A 14,004-nucleotide genomic window follows, 5' to 3' on the forward strand; every position below is an offset into this window, starting at 1 on the left:
AGATCTGATAGAAGAGGTTAGAATCTCTCTAGAGAAATAATCATATAGCAAGTCTGTGTTGTAAGCTGTAATTCGCAGATCAAGCAATACAAACCTGCCCCCATTTCTCCCCGTGGACGTAGATTTACCTCAGTAAATCGAACCACGTAAAATTCTCTGTGTCGTAATTTATTTTTACGAACATTTATCATCATCAAAAATTCGCGGAATCATCACCCCTCTTGCCTCGCCCTCGTCGCAGCGCAAGCGGAGCTCTGACTCTTCCTTGGACGTGTCTCCAATAAACATGTTTGATTCGTCTCGATTAATGGGCTTTATGCCTCACCAAACTAGGCAATTGCAAGGCCTGAGGATTTTGTCTGGTGGTAGAGATGATTTGAGGCCATTGGCAATGCTGGAGGAGAGTGTGAAGAGGCTCAAGAGCCCCAAGGCCTCACCAACTTATGCATTGAGTAAAGAGCAAGCTGATGCAGCATTTGGTCTCTTAGCTGATTGGTTCTTCGAGGTCTGTGGATCGGTGGCATTTTCGAGCCTCGAACATCCCAAGTTCACGGCTTTTCTTAAACAAGTCGGCTTACCTGAGGTGTCAAGACGGGAGCTTCTATGCTCGAGGCTCGATTCCAAGTTCGAGGAGGCTAGAAGGGCGTCCGAAGCAAGAATCCGGGATGCAGCTTTCTTTCAGGTTTCTTCTGATGGATGGAAGAGCCAAATTTGCATTGAAGGGGACAAGCGTCTGGTCAAATTTATGGTTAATCTTCCTAATGGAACCAGAGTCTTCCACAAGGTGGTCTACTCGAACGGTGGAGTAGTGCCATCGCAGCATGCGGAGGAGGTCTTGTGGGAGACCGTTGGAGATATTTGTGGTGGCAATGCACATAGATGTGCAGGCATCGTTTCAGATAGGTACAAAGGGAATGCATTGAAAAGCTTAGAACTCCAGAATAATTGGATGGTTAATTTATCTTGTCAGATTCAGGGATTCTGTAGTTTGATCAAGGACTTCACTCGAGAGCTTCCACTATTTGGGAGTGTAACCGAAAAGTGTATGAAAATCGCAAATTTGATTAACTCTCAACCGCAGGTTAGGAATTCTTTCCTCAAGTATAAGCTGCAAGGGGTTGAAGTTCCTGCCTTTATTACAGTCCCCACTCCTAAATGTGATATTTCTAAGAATTCAGGTCCTTTTATTGCCATGTTGGAAGGTGTCCTAACATGCTCACAAATTCTTCATTTGGTTGTGTTGGATGACACATTTAAAGTTGCTTGCTTAGAGGATCTTGCTGCTGCAGAAGTGGCTGGTGTTGTTCAGGATGTTGGATTTTGGAATGAAGTAGAGGCTGCTCATTCATTGATAAAGTTGATAATGTCGATGGCCGAAGAGGTCGAGGCACAGAGGCCTTTAGTTGGGCAATGCCTTCCTCTTTGGGAGGAGATGAGGTCTAAAATCAAGGAGTGGTGCACCAAATGCAATGTAGCTGCGGGGCCTGTTGAGAGGATAGTCGAGAGGCGGTTTAAGAAAAACTACCACCCTGCATGGTCAGCTGCCTTCATTCTTGATCCGCAGTATTTGGTTAGGGATGCCAGTGGGAAGTACCTCCCCCCTTTCAAGTGCTTGACAGACGAGCAAGAGAAGGACGTTGAACAATTCGTTACCCATCTCGTTGCAGGGGAGGAGGCTCATATCGCGTTAATGGAGCTTATGAAGTGGAGATCAGAAGGTTTGGAGCCACTGTATGCTCAGGCAGTTCAGCTGAAGCAGCAGGATCCTGTTACCGGGAAGATGAAGATTGCTAATCCACAGAGTAGTAGGCTTGTGTGGGAAACTTGTCTTAAGGAATTTAAATCACTTAGTAAAGTTGCAGTGAGGCTTCTTTTCCTTCAGGCAACCTCAAGTGGGATCAAGTGTGATTGGTCATTCACAAGATTGTTAGGAGGAGCCTCAAGATTAGGGTCTGAGAAGGTACAGAAGCTCATTTTCGTCGCAGCTCATGCGAAACTTGAGAGACAGGACTTCTCCAGTGTAGAAGAGAATGATGCAGATATTCTTAGAAGTGTGCATGACGAGGATGAAATGCTTAATGAGGTTCTTGCTCATACGTCATCAATATAATGTTTTTTGGTTTAACTCTCTAGATTTGTTGGTGTAGGATTTGTTAATTTATTTATTTATTTTCATTTTCTCAATCAGTTTAGTGAATGAATTAGATAGTAGTACTACATTATTGCGTTCTGAATGGATCATCTCTTTGTTCCATCTGGTGTGTAGAGAGGAAAAGCATTATTGGTTATGCTTCTGTTTTTGATTCAGAAATGGAGGTGGAAATCTCAAACTTTATATATGACTCACAATTTGTTCTTTTGATATTTGATGAGATAGGTATAATTTTTGGTCTTTGACCTCATAAAATTCAACTTTATTCTCATGATGTAATGACAATTACTACTATAGTAGTACTCCCTCCGTTCCACTTTAGCAGTCCCGGTTACTTTTGCGTACTCATTTTATAAAAATAATAATAAATAGTTAAAGTGGAGAAATGGTAAAGTAAGAGAGAGAATGGTGTAGAGAAGACAAAGCAGGACGGAGGGAGTAGTATTTAACGAGGTTGCAATTTATTTTGTATTGCTATTAAACAAAGACAAACAGTTTGCTGCTTCTGGAGTCTTGATATTTCCCTATTCCAGTTATGAACTCTTGTTGTTTCATTCTTTACTTAAACCATTAATTCACTTTGTCTTCCTAATTGAAGACATAAATGGGCTTGTTGATATCCTAAACAGCCTCAGCTGAACATGATTGTTGTCAAACGCGTTGTGTGATGAAACTGCAGAGCTAACATCAATGCGTCCGTCCCATACATGAAATAGACGTTGCAACGAAATAGTAAGCTGGTTTTTAAGCAAGGCAGGACAGGTATAGGAGGTGCTGGTGAGATTCATGCTTTGTGCTTGGATATTTTCATGCAAATGGAAAAAGGTATGTGCACATGAAAAGGGTGCTCCATTTGTGCAGGTATTACGGCACCTGTCAAGTAAAATCAGCTAAAGATGTTGATGATTGCCCATTAAAGACTCAAAGATGAAATTGTACAATCACAATGGTAGCAAAAGTTAGAGAGAGAGATGGAAAAGTACTGAACGTATGGCAACACCACATATGGGATTGGGATCTATTGAAATTGAGCTTATCTCATTCCACAGTTATAGTTGTAAAGCTGTGATTGTCTTCCAATCATTCTTATCGTTCCATCAATCCCTTCCCTTACTAGTACTAACTCCCTACATCATAATGTTAGTAAATTACTACATTATTCTCCGTTCTTGGTTAATTGAGATATTTCTTTTTCAGTATGAAGTTTAAGAATAATGTGTTAAATTAATGGTGAATAAAGTAAAAAAAATAAAGATAGAATAAAGCAAAAAAAAAAGTTACATTTTACCAATAATAGATTTGACTCAATTTTCTTGGAACTTTACAAAAAAATGACTTAATTCAGATCGAGTAGTATCAATTTAGGTTGATGCTTGAGGACAATTGTCTCTGAATACACAAACTTTGAGTTGTGCATAAATTTAAAATTCCTGTACAAAATAAAAAAAGCCCGAAATTTATTTATTTCAAAACAGTTGATATTGTACTAGCATTATTTAGTTTAGGGAGTACTAGTAGTATTTTTTGTTTAAACATCAAATAATAGGGAAAAAACCCCCCCTAATTCTTGGTTTGGTGTAGAGGCACATAATTGTGTCGGTACTGACTACTCACCAAACTTAAAAAAGGAGAATATGGGTATTGATTTCAGTCACGTTCTTTGTTAACAAATGAAGGAGATATCATGATTACATAGTAGTACACAACAAACTTCGCTTTTTTCTCTTCATAATTCATTTGTTCACCGGTATTCCTAATCAAATTTGAAGAATTCAATTTTACCATTTTTTTATTCTGTTAAACAATTGACACACACTGATGGATCAATTATGTGTTGGGCAATAAATAAAGTGATTTATTCGAAAATTAGAAATTATGGCAGTACTACTGAAAGTGACTAGAATAAATTGGATTCCACAAAATTCCGTGAATTATGATACAGTATTTAACTTTGATTTAATTAACTCCATTATTATGTGGGTGACCCCCTTTTAGCTGGAAAATTAAGGAGCTATGTTCTACCCATTGTTATCTTGCTTCACTCATTTACTTTCTTTCTTCTTTTATTGAATTTTATTGTGTCATCATTCCAGTGGTGTTCCTTTCACGTCTTCAAATTGAACCTACCATTATTGCTGAGGTTGTCTGAGTCAAGACCCAGGATTCTTCTGGAATCTTTGTGGTATCATATTTTACTTTCTCTCTCTCTAATTTTTCACTGATTGTGGTGTTGACAAAAGGCGGCCATTCATATTTTGGTGTCCATTTTCCAGATTGAAGGTTTTGATGATGTCCACTATTTTCCACTTGTCGCATTCTCAAAAGTTAGAAATCTATAGCATAGAATTGGTGAACGCTAGATTGCTTCACCTCAATCCAAGATTTGGAATCACAAAATTAAATTTTCATCACGTGTTGAAGACGATTGAACTGAAAATTTGATCCTAATTTTAAAACCATTTGACATTCACAAAAGGGAACGGGAATTAACCCAATTTTGAGTTTTTTAGTTTTAAACATAACATTAAAATTTAAATCACAGTAGATGGTCCGATCTTGATAAATGGTCCGGTGTTAATAATTACTGCATCGTCAAACATTAGTGGCAGACATCCAATAAGAGCATCGTTAACGCTCGCGGCCGGGCTGCAAAAAGCGAGTCCCGACTCGAGCGTCGCGTTGGAGGGGGAGGATTTGCGGCCTGGGCCGGTCCCGGGGTCCGGCCCGGGCTCGCGTTAGATAGTTCGGGACGGGACGCAACGCGGCCCAGCCCAGGGTTAATTCGTGTTCGGGCCGGGCCGCAACATAATTTTTATTTTTATTTTTAAAAAAATGAATTTTTTTTTATAAATACCACTCCATCCATCTTCGATCGAAAATTAATTTTTCCGTGTTATAAATTTCTTGTGTTTTTTTTATTTTACGTGTAAAATAAGTTAAAGTTGTGAATAATGTCATTTATTAGTTGCGGCTCGGGTTGTGGCCTGCAGGGTTAGAGCAGTTGGGGCCTGAGACTCAAATTTGGGAGAATGATGACGTGGAGGGGACTTAGGGCCTGAAACCGGGCCGGGGTTAATGATGCTCTAAAAGATTATGAGTTTACACATTCTTCAAGAAAAACGATGCAAATCAGGAAAACTAAATGTTACGCTCTCTATTAATGGTTTATTAGACATAAAATTAGGAATGATTTGATATAAATCTAAAATCTATATGTTTTGTATTGTCAAGCTTATATCAATGTATTTTTAACCTAATTATTTAGTTATATTTTGATTCACCGTATCTTTCTCATATTTGTTTAGATATTTATTTCTTGTTTCTTGTTCGATAAGTTAGGGTAGTAGTATTCTAGTATTATGACCTTTACTTCGAGCTTGTCAAAGGTTCGATGACCTTATCACTCTGAGAAGTTAGTTAACCGGCATCGTTACGGAAAACGTCGTAACAAATGATGAGTATAGTTTTGTGTAAATATTTCAGTAAATTAATATTTATAGTAAATGAGATTTTTTATTTTGGTAAAGAACAACAGGCAACAGCTACCATCGATTAAAATAAGACAACTAACTAGTACTACTATACACGCTTTAGAGCATCCACAATGGCTTTCGTCCAGCAATAATCCAGCCACAAACTCCTCCTGGCACATCATCAGCACTAAAAATCCTCCTGCCACATCATCAGGACAAGCAAATAGCATAGCAATAGCCTAGCCACATCACTCCTAATTATATAAAACAAATAATTGACAATCACACAAAATACGGAATTAAATTTACGACACAGATACGCGAAAATTCAATAATATTATTTAAATTAAAAAAAAGTACATTAAAAAAATTACATTAATTTTTAAAAAAATTACATTATTTAAAAAAACCCGACCTCTGCCTCACTCCTCGTCTCCGTCGCCACCGCCGCCGCCTCCGTCGCCGCCGGTACCCCCCGTGCCCCCCTGTCTGCAAATCGTCACGCATGCTCACGAGCAATGCGTGAAGAAAGTTCTTCTCCTCGGGGTCCTCTGCCGCCTTCCAATCGGCTAAGATCTTGACCATCTGAGCAGGCGTTTGTTGACGCGCAAAGAATTTGAGATCCTGGCCAAGGGGGGATGTCGACTGGACTTCCTGGGACCCCCCGGCGCCCCCCCGCCTCTCGTTGCGTCCGCCTTTGACCAACCGGGCGAGTTCGGCGAGCGAACGATGGAGGGGACGAGAGCTCCTGAGCACCCTCGGGGAGGTAGTGGGAACCACCGCTGCTGCCGCTGTAATCACCGGTATAGTTCAGTCGTTGCTTCTTCGGCCAGCCAGCGTCGACACTTGCCCGGAACTTCTCGGAGTCATTCAGCACCTCATAGCAGTTCCAGTAGGTGAACTCCTTATACAACCCGGGTTGGGGGAAGGCTTTCTCCGCTATCCTCCTGCAGTCATCCTCTGTTTGGCCACTGCTCTTCATGCGGAGGGCGTTGGCGTACAAGCCCGAAAATCGGGAGACCCCAACCCTGATTCGGTCCCACGCCTTCTGGCACTCCTCCCCATTGCGCGGCTTCCCTTCCGGGCAAAATGCCTTGTAGGCTGCTGCTATTTTGGCCCACATGTTGACGATCCTCTGATTGTTCGAAGTGAGGGGATCATCGCAAACACTCACCCACGCCTTGGACAGCGCGACGTTCTCCGCATCTGTCCACCTCCTTCGTACCGAGCAGTCGTCCTCAACCGGCTGCGACGACTAGCCGACCCTCTTGCCCTTCCCCTTTGGGGGGCCTCGACCCCGCCCTACTCCCCCCCGTTTGAACGGGAGTTTCCGGAACACCGAGAAGATTAAACCCCAACTCCTCTAAGGAGAAAGTCTCATATTGCGTGAACTGCGCCTCCGCTGGGGTCGATGTGTGCGAAGAAGCAGTCGAAAAATCAAAACTGGGGCGATAGACGTTTCCTCCCCCCCTGCATCGCCGGTACCCCTCCCGACATCATCTGCATCTCGGGTGCCCACCCCGGCATCATCTGCATACCGGGTGCCCACCCCGGCATCATCTGCTGCCACGGGTACATGTTTTAGTACCCGGGCATCGGACCCCATACACCTCCCACGGGTACCGGGGGAGTTTGAGACCCGCTCGTCATTGGAGTACCTTCGTTGTTGTTCTCCATTTCACGTTGTTGATCTTGTACAGAAAGTAAGATAGAGAGAATACTCGTTAAAACAAGTGGTGCGAATGAAAATGACGTGCAAAGCGCGTATATATAGTGTTTCGAAAATAAAATAAAAAAAATTTCGCTCGCCGATCGCTAGCCGGTCCGGAGCCTGCAATGGCGGCGAGCGGACCGGAGAGCGCATCGTCCAGCGCTCGCGAATCGGCGTGCGCTCGCCGATTTTTTCGCCGAAATGGTGCTCGCCGGTTATAATGGTTCGGCGAGCGAACCGGCAAGTGCCGGAGATCGGCTAGCCGGTCCACTCGCCGCAATTGTGGATGCTCTTATACAAAGAACTGATGGTGGCGCCTCTAAAATATGAATATGCCTATATGAAAGCGATAAACCAAATGCGACAAGAAATTAGCCGAAAACTTTCCTTATATCTCTGAAAACCAACCTGCGGCCATCAATGGTGTCTCGGGTAAGTGAGTTATAGGTATGGGGTCAAATATAGGCGGGCCTAATCTTTAAAATATTTGACTTTAATAGATTAAGCCACAAAAATTATCTCATATTTTATAATTAAATCATACTCCCTCCGTCCCGCACTACTCGCACCTTTCCTTTTGGGCACGAAGATTAAGGAATGAGTGATAGACAAAGTCAACAATTACGGCTGTAGGTATAAATTGTTACTAAAAATGGAAAGAGTGCAAATAACTTGGGACGACCAGAAAGGAAATAAGTGCAAGTAGTGCGGGACGAAGGGATTACTTCGAAATGGATCAACCCATTCTAAGGTGCATGTCAATGCATCTATGAAAAGAACGGTCAAGCATCTCTCGAAATTTCACGTGAAAACTTATCTTATTCAACTATACTACTAATTCAATCACTTTTTTCGATGCCTACGTAAATTCATACTGCCATAACTATTATTTCCGCTTCTCTCTAAATAGCTCATCTTTAATGATACACTAAAACCTAAGATATATAATTAACTCCAATTATATTACAAAATCAATCTCATTTTTTTTAGAAATACATTTTTAGGTTTACACTAAACCAAAACAAAAAACTATTACATTTTTTTAGAATAAAAAAGACATAATATAAAATATATTCTTTTAAGTTTGAGTTTAGTGTAAATGGTTAAAGTAAAATTATATTTGATGTGACACTTATAATAAAATGAGTTTAAATTTAGTGTAAATGGTTGGACATACTCTAAAATAAGAAATAATGATACCAATTTCTATTTATTGGTTCAATGCAAAATTGTCATTCTTGTTTTCGTTAACAAATACTCCCTCTGTCCGCGAATAGGAGTCCCGTTTTTCCATTTTGGTCTGTCCCTCAAATAGGAGTCTCGGTTCATAATTACTATAAAATATAGAGAGACTCCCACATTTCACTAACTCATTTCACTCACATATCTTTTTAAATTAATATATACAAGTGAGACCTCTATTCCACTAACTTTCTTTCACCCACTTTTTTTAACATTTCATAAAACTCGTGCCGCAAAAAAATGAGACTCCTATTCGCGGACGGAGGGAGTACTCCCTATTCGTTAAAAGCGAATATCTTTGCAGCTATGGAATTATATTTTAATTGATTTTCCATTTAATTTTTTAAGCGCCATTTCGAGCTGATACAAGCCCATTAAATTTTCTGTATATGTGACCCATTAATTAAAGTTCTTACTAATTAGTGGGCTGATTAAAAAGCCCAATGATATTTCAATCTCGTCTCCAATCATATTAATACCATAACTCGAGGATATTCAGAAAGCTAGGGTTCGTGGCCTGCTTATTGGATTTGGGTGTTGAACCAGCTTCATCGGAGTGAACATACAGCCGCGCCGCCAGCTGCCATGGGTCGTATGCATAGCAGAGGGTAATCTCATATCTTTTATCCATATGATTTTCTCGCGTTCGAATTAATTTTGCTTCTTTTATCCATATGATTTTCTCGTAAGCATTGCATTTTTATTGATTCTGCGTCCTATTTTTTTTTCAGTAAGGGTATATCTGCTTCAGCCCTGCCTTACAAGAGATCTCCTCCTACATGGCTCAAAATCTCGTCTCAAGATGTAAACTAATCTAACGTAATTATCACATTTGCGCTATGATTGATACATTATGTATGACAATGTACTTGCTTTTTTCAATTTGATATTCGATAGGTTGAGGAAAATATTTGCAAATTCGCTAAGAAGGGATTGACACCATCACAAATCGGTGTGATTCTTCGTGATTCCCACGGTATTGCTCAGGTGAAGAGCGTTACTGGCAGCAAAATCCTTCGTATTCTCAAGGCTCATGGTATTGCGAATTTCTGCTGTCAAAATTGATTTTATTTAGTGAATTAGAGGTGTTATTGATCATTGGTTGGTGTTATTGCTCTGCCTCAGCGCTTGCGCCTGAGATTCCTGAAGATCTTTACCACTTGATAAAGAAGGCCGTGGCCATCAGGAAGCATTTGGAGAGGAACAGGAAGGATAAGGATTCAAAGTTCAGGCTGATTTTGGTGGAGAGCAGGATTCACCGCTTGGCCCGTTACTACAAGAAGACCAAGAAGCTTCCACCTGTGTGGAAATAGTAAGCCCCTTTTATCTTACTGTTCATGTTGTCTTACCTCTTATATTAATTGCCTCTCATTTTCATCTTGTAGTTTAAAGTTAACAATGTAGTACTTCATTATTGGTTGGGCAATTTCTGTTGGTGAATTGTGTTATATTTTCCTTAGCATACTTCTTTAGATATAACTATTACTGCTATTGTATGCTGTAGCAAACTGCATTTTAGTTTATGAACAAATGCATATTTAAAACAGTTTGTTGTTCAACCTCCTTGGGCAGTTTGTCATCTGAACTTTGTGCTACTTGTGTATGAATCTTGTTTAGTTAGAGATTTGCAGGAAACAAGGCCATTTCTTCTGAATATGAAGAGCCCTTTCCTCTATAACTTCATGAAGTTACTTATGGAGTATGTCATTTTGGATTGCATGCACTTCTGTATTCCCCTTACTTGGGTATTCAAAAAGTTTCACAACATTGATTTTATCCTTTTCTAACTCCATGATGTTAACTTTGCTCCTACAGCGAGTCCACCACTGCCAGCACCCTTGTAGCTTAGGCTGGGAATTTTCCCGTGGTGCTGTCTTGATGAGCAGCTGGAGGTCTAGGCTATCTGGAGCCAACAGGGGAAATCCATTTGTATTTTGGCAAACAGATGTTGATTTGGATTTTTGTTCTTTTTTATTACTTATTACGAATGATGATTAATCAGCAATTCAGTTCTTGTTGGTTTAATTAATTTTTGGCAAACATCATAGTAAGATGTTTTTGTGCTTAATTTAGTTGTATTTCATTATTCTTGTCATCAGAATCTCAAAAGTATTGTTAGATTTTGTTTCAACAAAAAAAACACATTGTAAGGTTAAGTTCTGTCCTATTCGCCATATCAAACATTTCTTAAAATAATGTGAAATCATTGAATGGATGGAGCCCAAAAATAATAGGTATTTCGAAAGCATTGTGCAGTCTGAGGAAAACATTAGGCTGTCATCTGCCGCTCGTATGCTGAAGAATGATTTTTTTCAGAGCAGAGCAGCCCAACTAATAGTGGTAATTGTGCTGATATATATATACTTCATGTGGAATTGTGGATAGATTGATATGGAAATCATACTTTTCATTTTAATTATCAGAATGGTATATTCGAATATAGAGTGATATAATGAATTTTTTAGTTAAAATTTCACACATGCCGAAAGTGAAATGATAAGAAGTTTTAACTTAATAAGAATGCTGAAACAAAATATAGTGCAAATTTTCAAGATTAGTTGTGTTTCCTAGCAATTCTTAATATTATTTTATTAAAATATTATTAATAATTATAACAATAATATTAATATTTTCAAACAAGAATAGTAATCATGGTTATAATAATAATAATAATAATAATAATAATAATAATGCTATCAATTAATAACTTATTGAAAAAAATTACAATATATTTTGTAAAATTAATACTACTTAATTATAATAATGATAACTACTAACTACTACTACTATTATTATTATTATCAATATTATTATTACTATTATTATTAGGAATAAAAAACATATAAATCAAATTTTAATACAATTTTTTTTAACTTACGTAGCACATTTTTATCATAGTAATGATTACTATAATGTTAGTATTTATTAATATTCTTATTATGATGTTGTTCTCAATTAATAACTTGTCAAGCAAATCTTAATGAAATTTAAATATTATGAATTATATTTTATGTTGTGGTATCTTATTGTTACTATTAGTAGTAATTTAATGAAAATCATTGCTCTTAATGTTGTTTTTATTAGTAGTTAGCAAGAATTAAATAATACTGTGCTAGGAGTAGTAAATAGGGGGTAGTATTAGTTTATTAATTTGTTGACCTACAAATAAACACTAAATAACTTTTCCTTTATAAATAAAATAAATAAGTATTGGGTGCATTTTATAAATAATCAAAATGCAGGGTACGCAAACGCAAATAACTGATACGGAAAAAAGCCATAGGTTTAAAATATCAATTACATGTCAGCTACAGTTTTATTTCGTCGAACTCTTTTCTGTTTTCTCAGCGCTGCCGCCGCACCCCTCTATCCGCCACCGGTAAAGTCACTAACTAAAATGTATTTCATGATCGCCTACTTATTAGAAATTTGTTTCGCTAATATGAATTTACGTTTTCTGATTGATTGACTGCACTATTCTGTTTGTATGTTTGGGGCAGACGAAACAATGGCGTTCGCAACAATGAAGCCTACAAAGCCGGGGTTGGAGGAGCCCCAAGAGCAGATTCACAAGATCCGCATCACTCTGTCCTCCAAAAATGTCAAAAATCTCGAGAAAGGTATAACCTTTATTTATTTATTTTAATTGAATTTCATTGTTTGATTGCTCTTTGTAATCTCTGGATTTCTCAGGTGACATGTTCCGATGAAAAATTTATTTTTGATGTCGCATAAAATGCAATATTGCGATGCCTGCCTACCATAATTCTACTAACCGCCTTTCTGAAGTAGGCTAGCATTACAGCCCAGTTGCACCTTTGAATAATAGTAGTAGTAGTTTTAAGTATATGGATAATTGATAAAGGTCATATAAAATGTTAATCAATAGTATATTTATAATGACAGGTTTTCTATGCAAATGGTGATCAGTGTTTCAGCATTAAGTTTGAGTACTTACAAGTTTCTAATAACATAGTTTTGGAATAATTTCTTCTAAATAATGATTACCACCACTTTAAGTAGTATAATAGTATAAGTTATTTTATGTGGCAGTGAGCTTCATATATTACTCTAATGTGCTAATGGCATGATGCTATATGAGTCATCTTAGTGAATAAGTTTTCATAATTTAACCTACCAATTTGATTGACATGATTGTCTGAATAGGTTGTTACTGTTTATTTGGTTGATACTCATCAACCAAAATACCAAATATGGTTGGGGATTTCTTGGAAATGACTAATGTTTAATTGTATGATTTATAGTCTGTATGAGCTTGTCATCAATTATACTATGCTCTGTCTTACAACGCTTCATCAACTCTTAAACTGGTTGTTTTTATTAAGACTTGATGTTAGTCCAACGGAGCTATTCATGAATCATGGTTGTGCTCTGAGTTATGATGCTTTACCAACGTTACTTTGTTCTGTGTAAGATTGAAGCATTGTTGACCTGAAGGTTCTTGTTAACAGTTTGTGCTGACCTTGTACATGGTGCCAAGGACAAAAGGCTGAGAGTCAAAGGACCAGTCAGAATGCCTACTAAGGTTCTCAAAATCACCACCAGGAAGTCTCCTTGCGGTGAAGGTATGGATCCTATATAAACTGTAGAAATTATATATTGCCATCATTTCCCCCCTTGATTGTTTGCTTATGTGAAACTCTCTCAACTATGATCTTGTATTGTTTCTTAATTTGAAATTTCAACCTAATTTTTAAGTATTAAGTTCTTGTCCATGTATGTAATGAAAGTTTATGGTTTGAAAAAACCTAACTTTTGTTAATGTCATAGGTCTTTGGTTAAATTAGTTTCACATCTACTTGCTAAAATGATTTGGAATCACATCTTAGTGCTAATTTAGTTTGATGCTTTATGTTTAAAATATTTACATTTTGTTGATTTTACTCATTAGGAACAAACACATTCGATAGGTTTGAGCTTCGTGTGCACAAGCGAGTGATTGATCTTTTCAGCTCACCTGATGTTGTGAAGCAGATTACTTCAATCACCATTGAACCTGGTGTAGAGGTCGAAGTTACCATTGCTGACTCCTAGATGATCGGCACTGTTGCTGTATTTCTGCTTTTGCTAGTTTGAAGCTTGTTTATTATTCATTGACCTTTTTGATGTTTGATATTCGAATATAAGAATGTTTCTGGACCAATGAGTTTAAATGCTTTTTTAGGGCATTTAATTTTTAAATGGCGGTTTGTAGGTATTTTTATATTTTACGCATAAATAGAAATCCAATTTAAAATTATGTCCATCAGGTGTGTTGTTACTGATCTGCATGATTCGCTCTCTTTAAAAGGTTTGGGTTATTAAGGAGTACTGAATAGGAGTACAAATTGCTTCATTCATTCTATTCAAATTACTTTAACGGCTGTAGATTTTACTTTTCCCATTTCAGTTTTATATCTAGCGAG

The 14,004-nt window shown here is 38.0% G+C and overlaps 3 protein-coding genes across 3 annotated transcripts; all 3 read left to right on the forward strand.

Moving 5' to 3' along the window:
• Positions 1-307: 307 nt before the first annotated feature.
• On the forward strand, positions 308-2,110 carry LOC121796510. Its single transcript, XM_042195344.1, has one exon. It carries the CDS (start codon positions 308-310, stop codon positions 2,108-2,110), a length of 1,803 nt encoding a protein of 600 aa, XP_042051278.1.
• Positions 2,111-9,056: 6,946 nt separating this feature from the next.
• Positions 9,057-10,646, forward strand: LOC121793545 (40S ribosomal protein S13-like). Its single transcript, XM_042191569.1, has 5 exons — positions 9,057-9,186; positions 9,310-9,382; positions 9,476-9,614; positions 9,704-9,890; positions 10,394-10,646. Exons 1-5 carry the CDS (start codon positions 9,164-9,166, stop codon positions 10,425-10,427), a joined length of 456 nt encoding a protein of 151 aa, XP_042047503.1. The 5' UTR covers positions 9,057-9,163; the 3' UTR covers positions 10,428-10,646.
• Positions 10,647-11,855: 1,209 nt separating this feature from the next.
• Positions 11,856-13,780, forward strand: LOC121793855 (40S ribosomal protein S20-2-like). Its single transcript, XM_042191883.1, has 4 exons — positions 11,856-11,957; positions 12,079-12,198; positions 13,051-13,164; positions 13,491-13,780. Exons 2-4 carry the CDS (start codon positions 12,087-12,089, stop codon positions 13,631-13,633), a joined length of 369 nt encoding a protein of 122 aa, XP_042047817.1. The 5' UTR covers positions 11,856-11,957; positions 12,079-12,086; the 3' UTR covers positions 13,634-13,780.
• Positions 13,781-14,004: the final 224 nt, after the last annotated feature.

This window comes from Salvia splendens, chromosome 3 (assembly GCF_004379255.2).
Source record: "Salvia splendens isolate huo1 chromosome 3, SspV2, whole genome shotgun sequence".
NCBI classification, from domain to species: domain Eukaryota; kingdom Viridiplantae; phylum Streptophyta; class Magnoliopsida; order Lamiales; family Lamiaceae; genus Salvia; species Salvia splendens.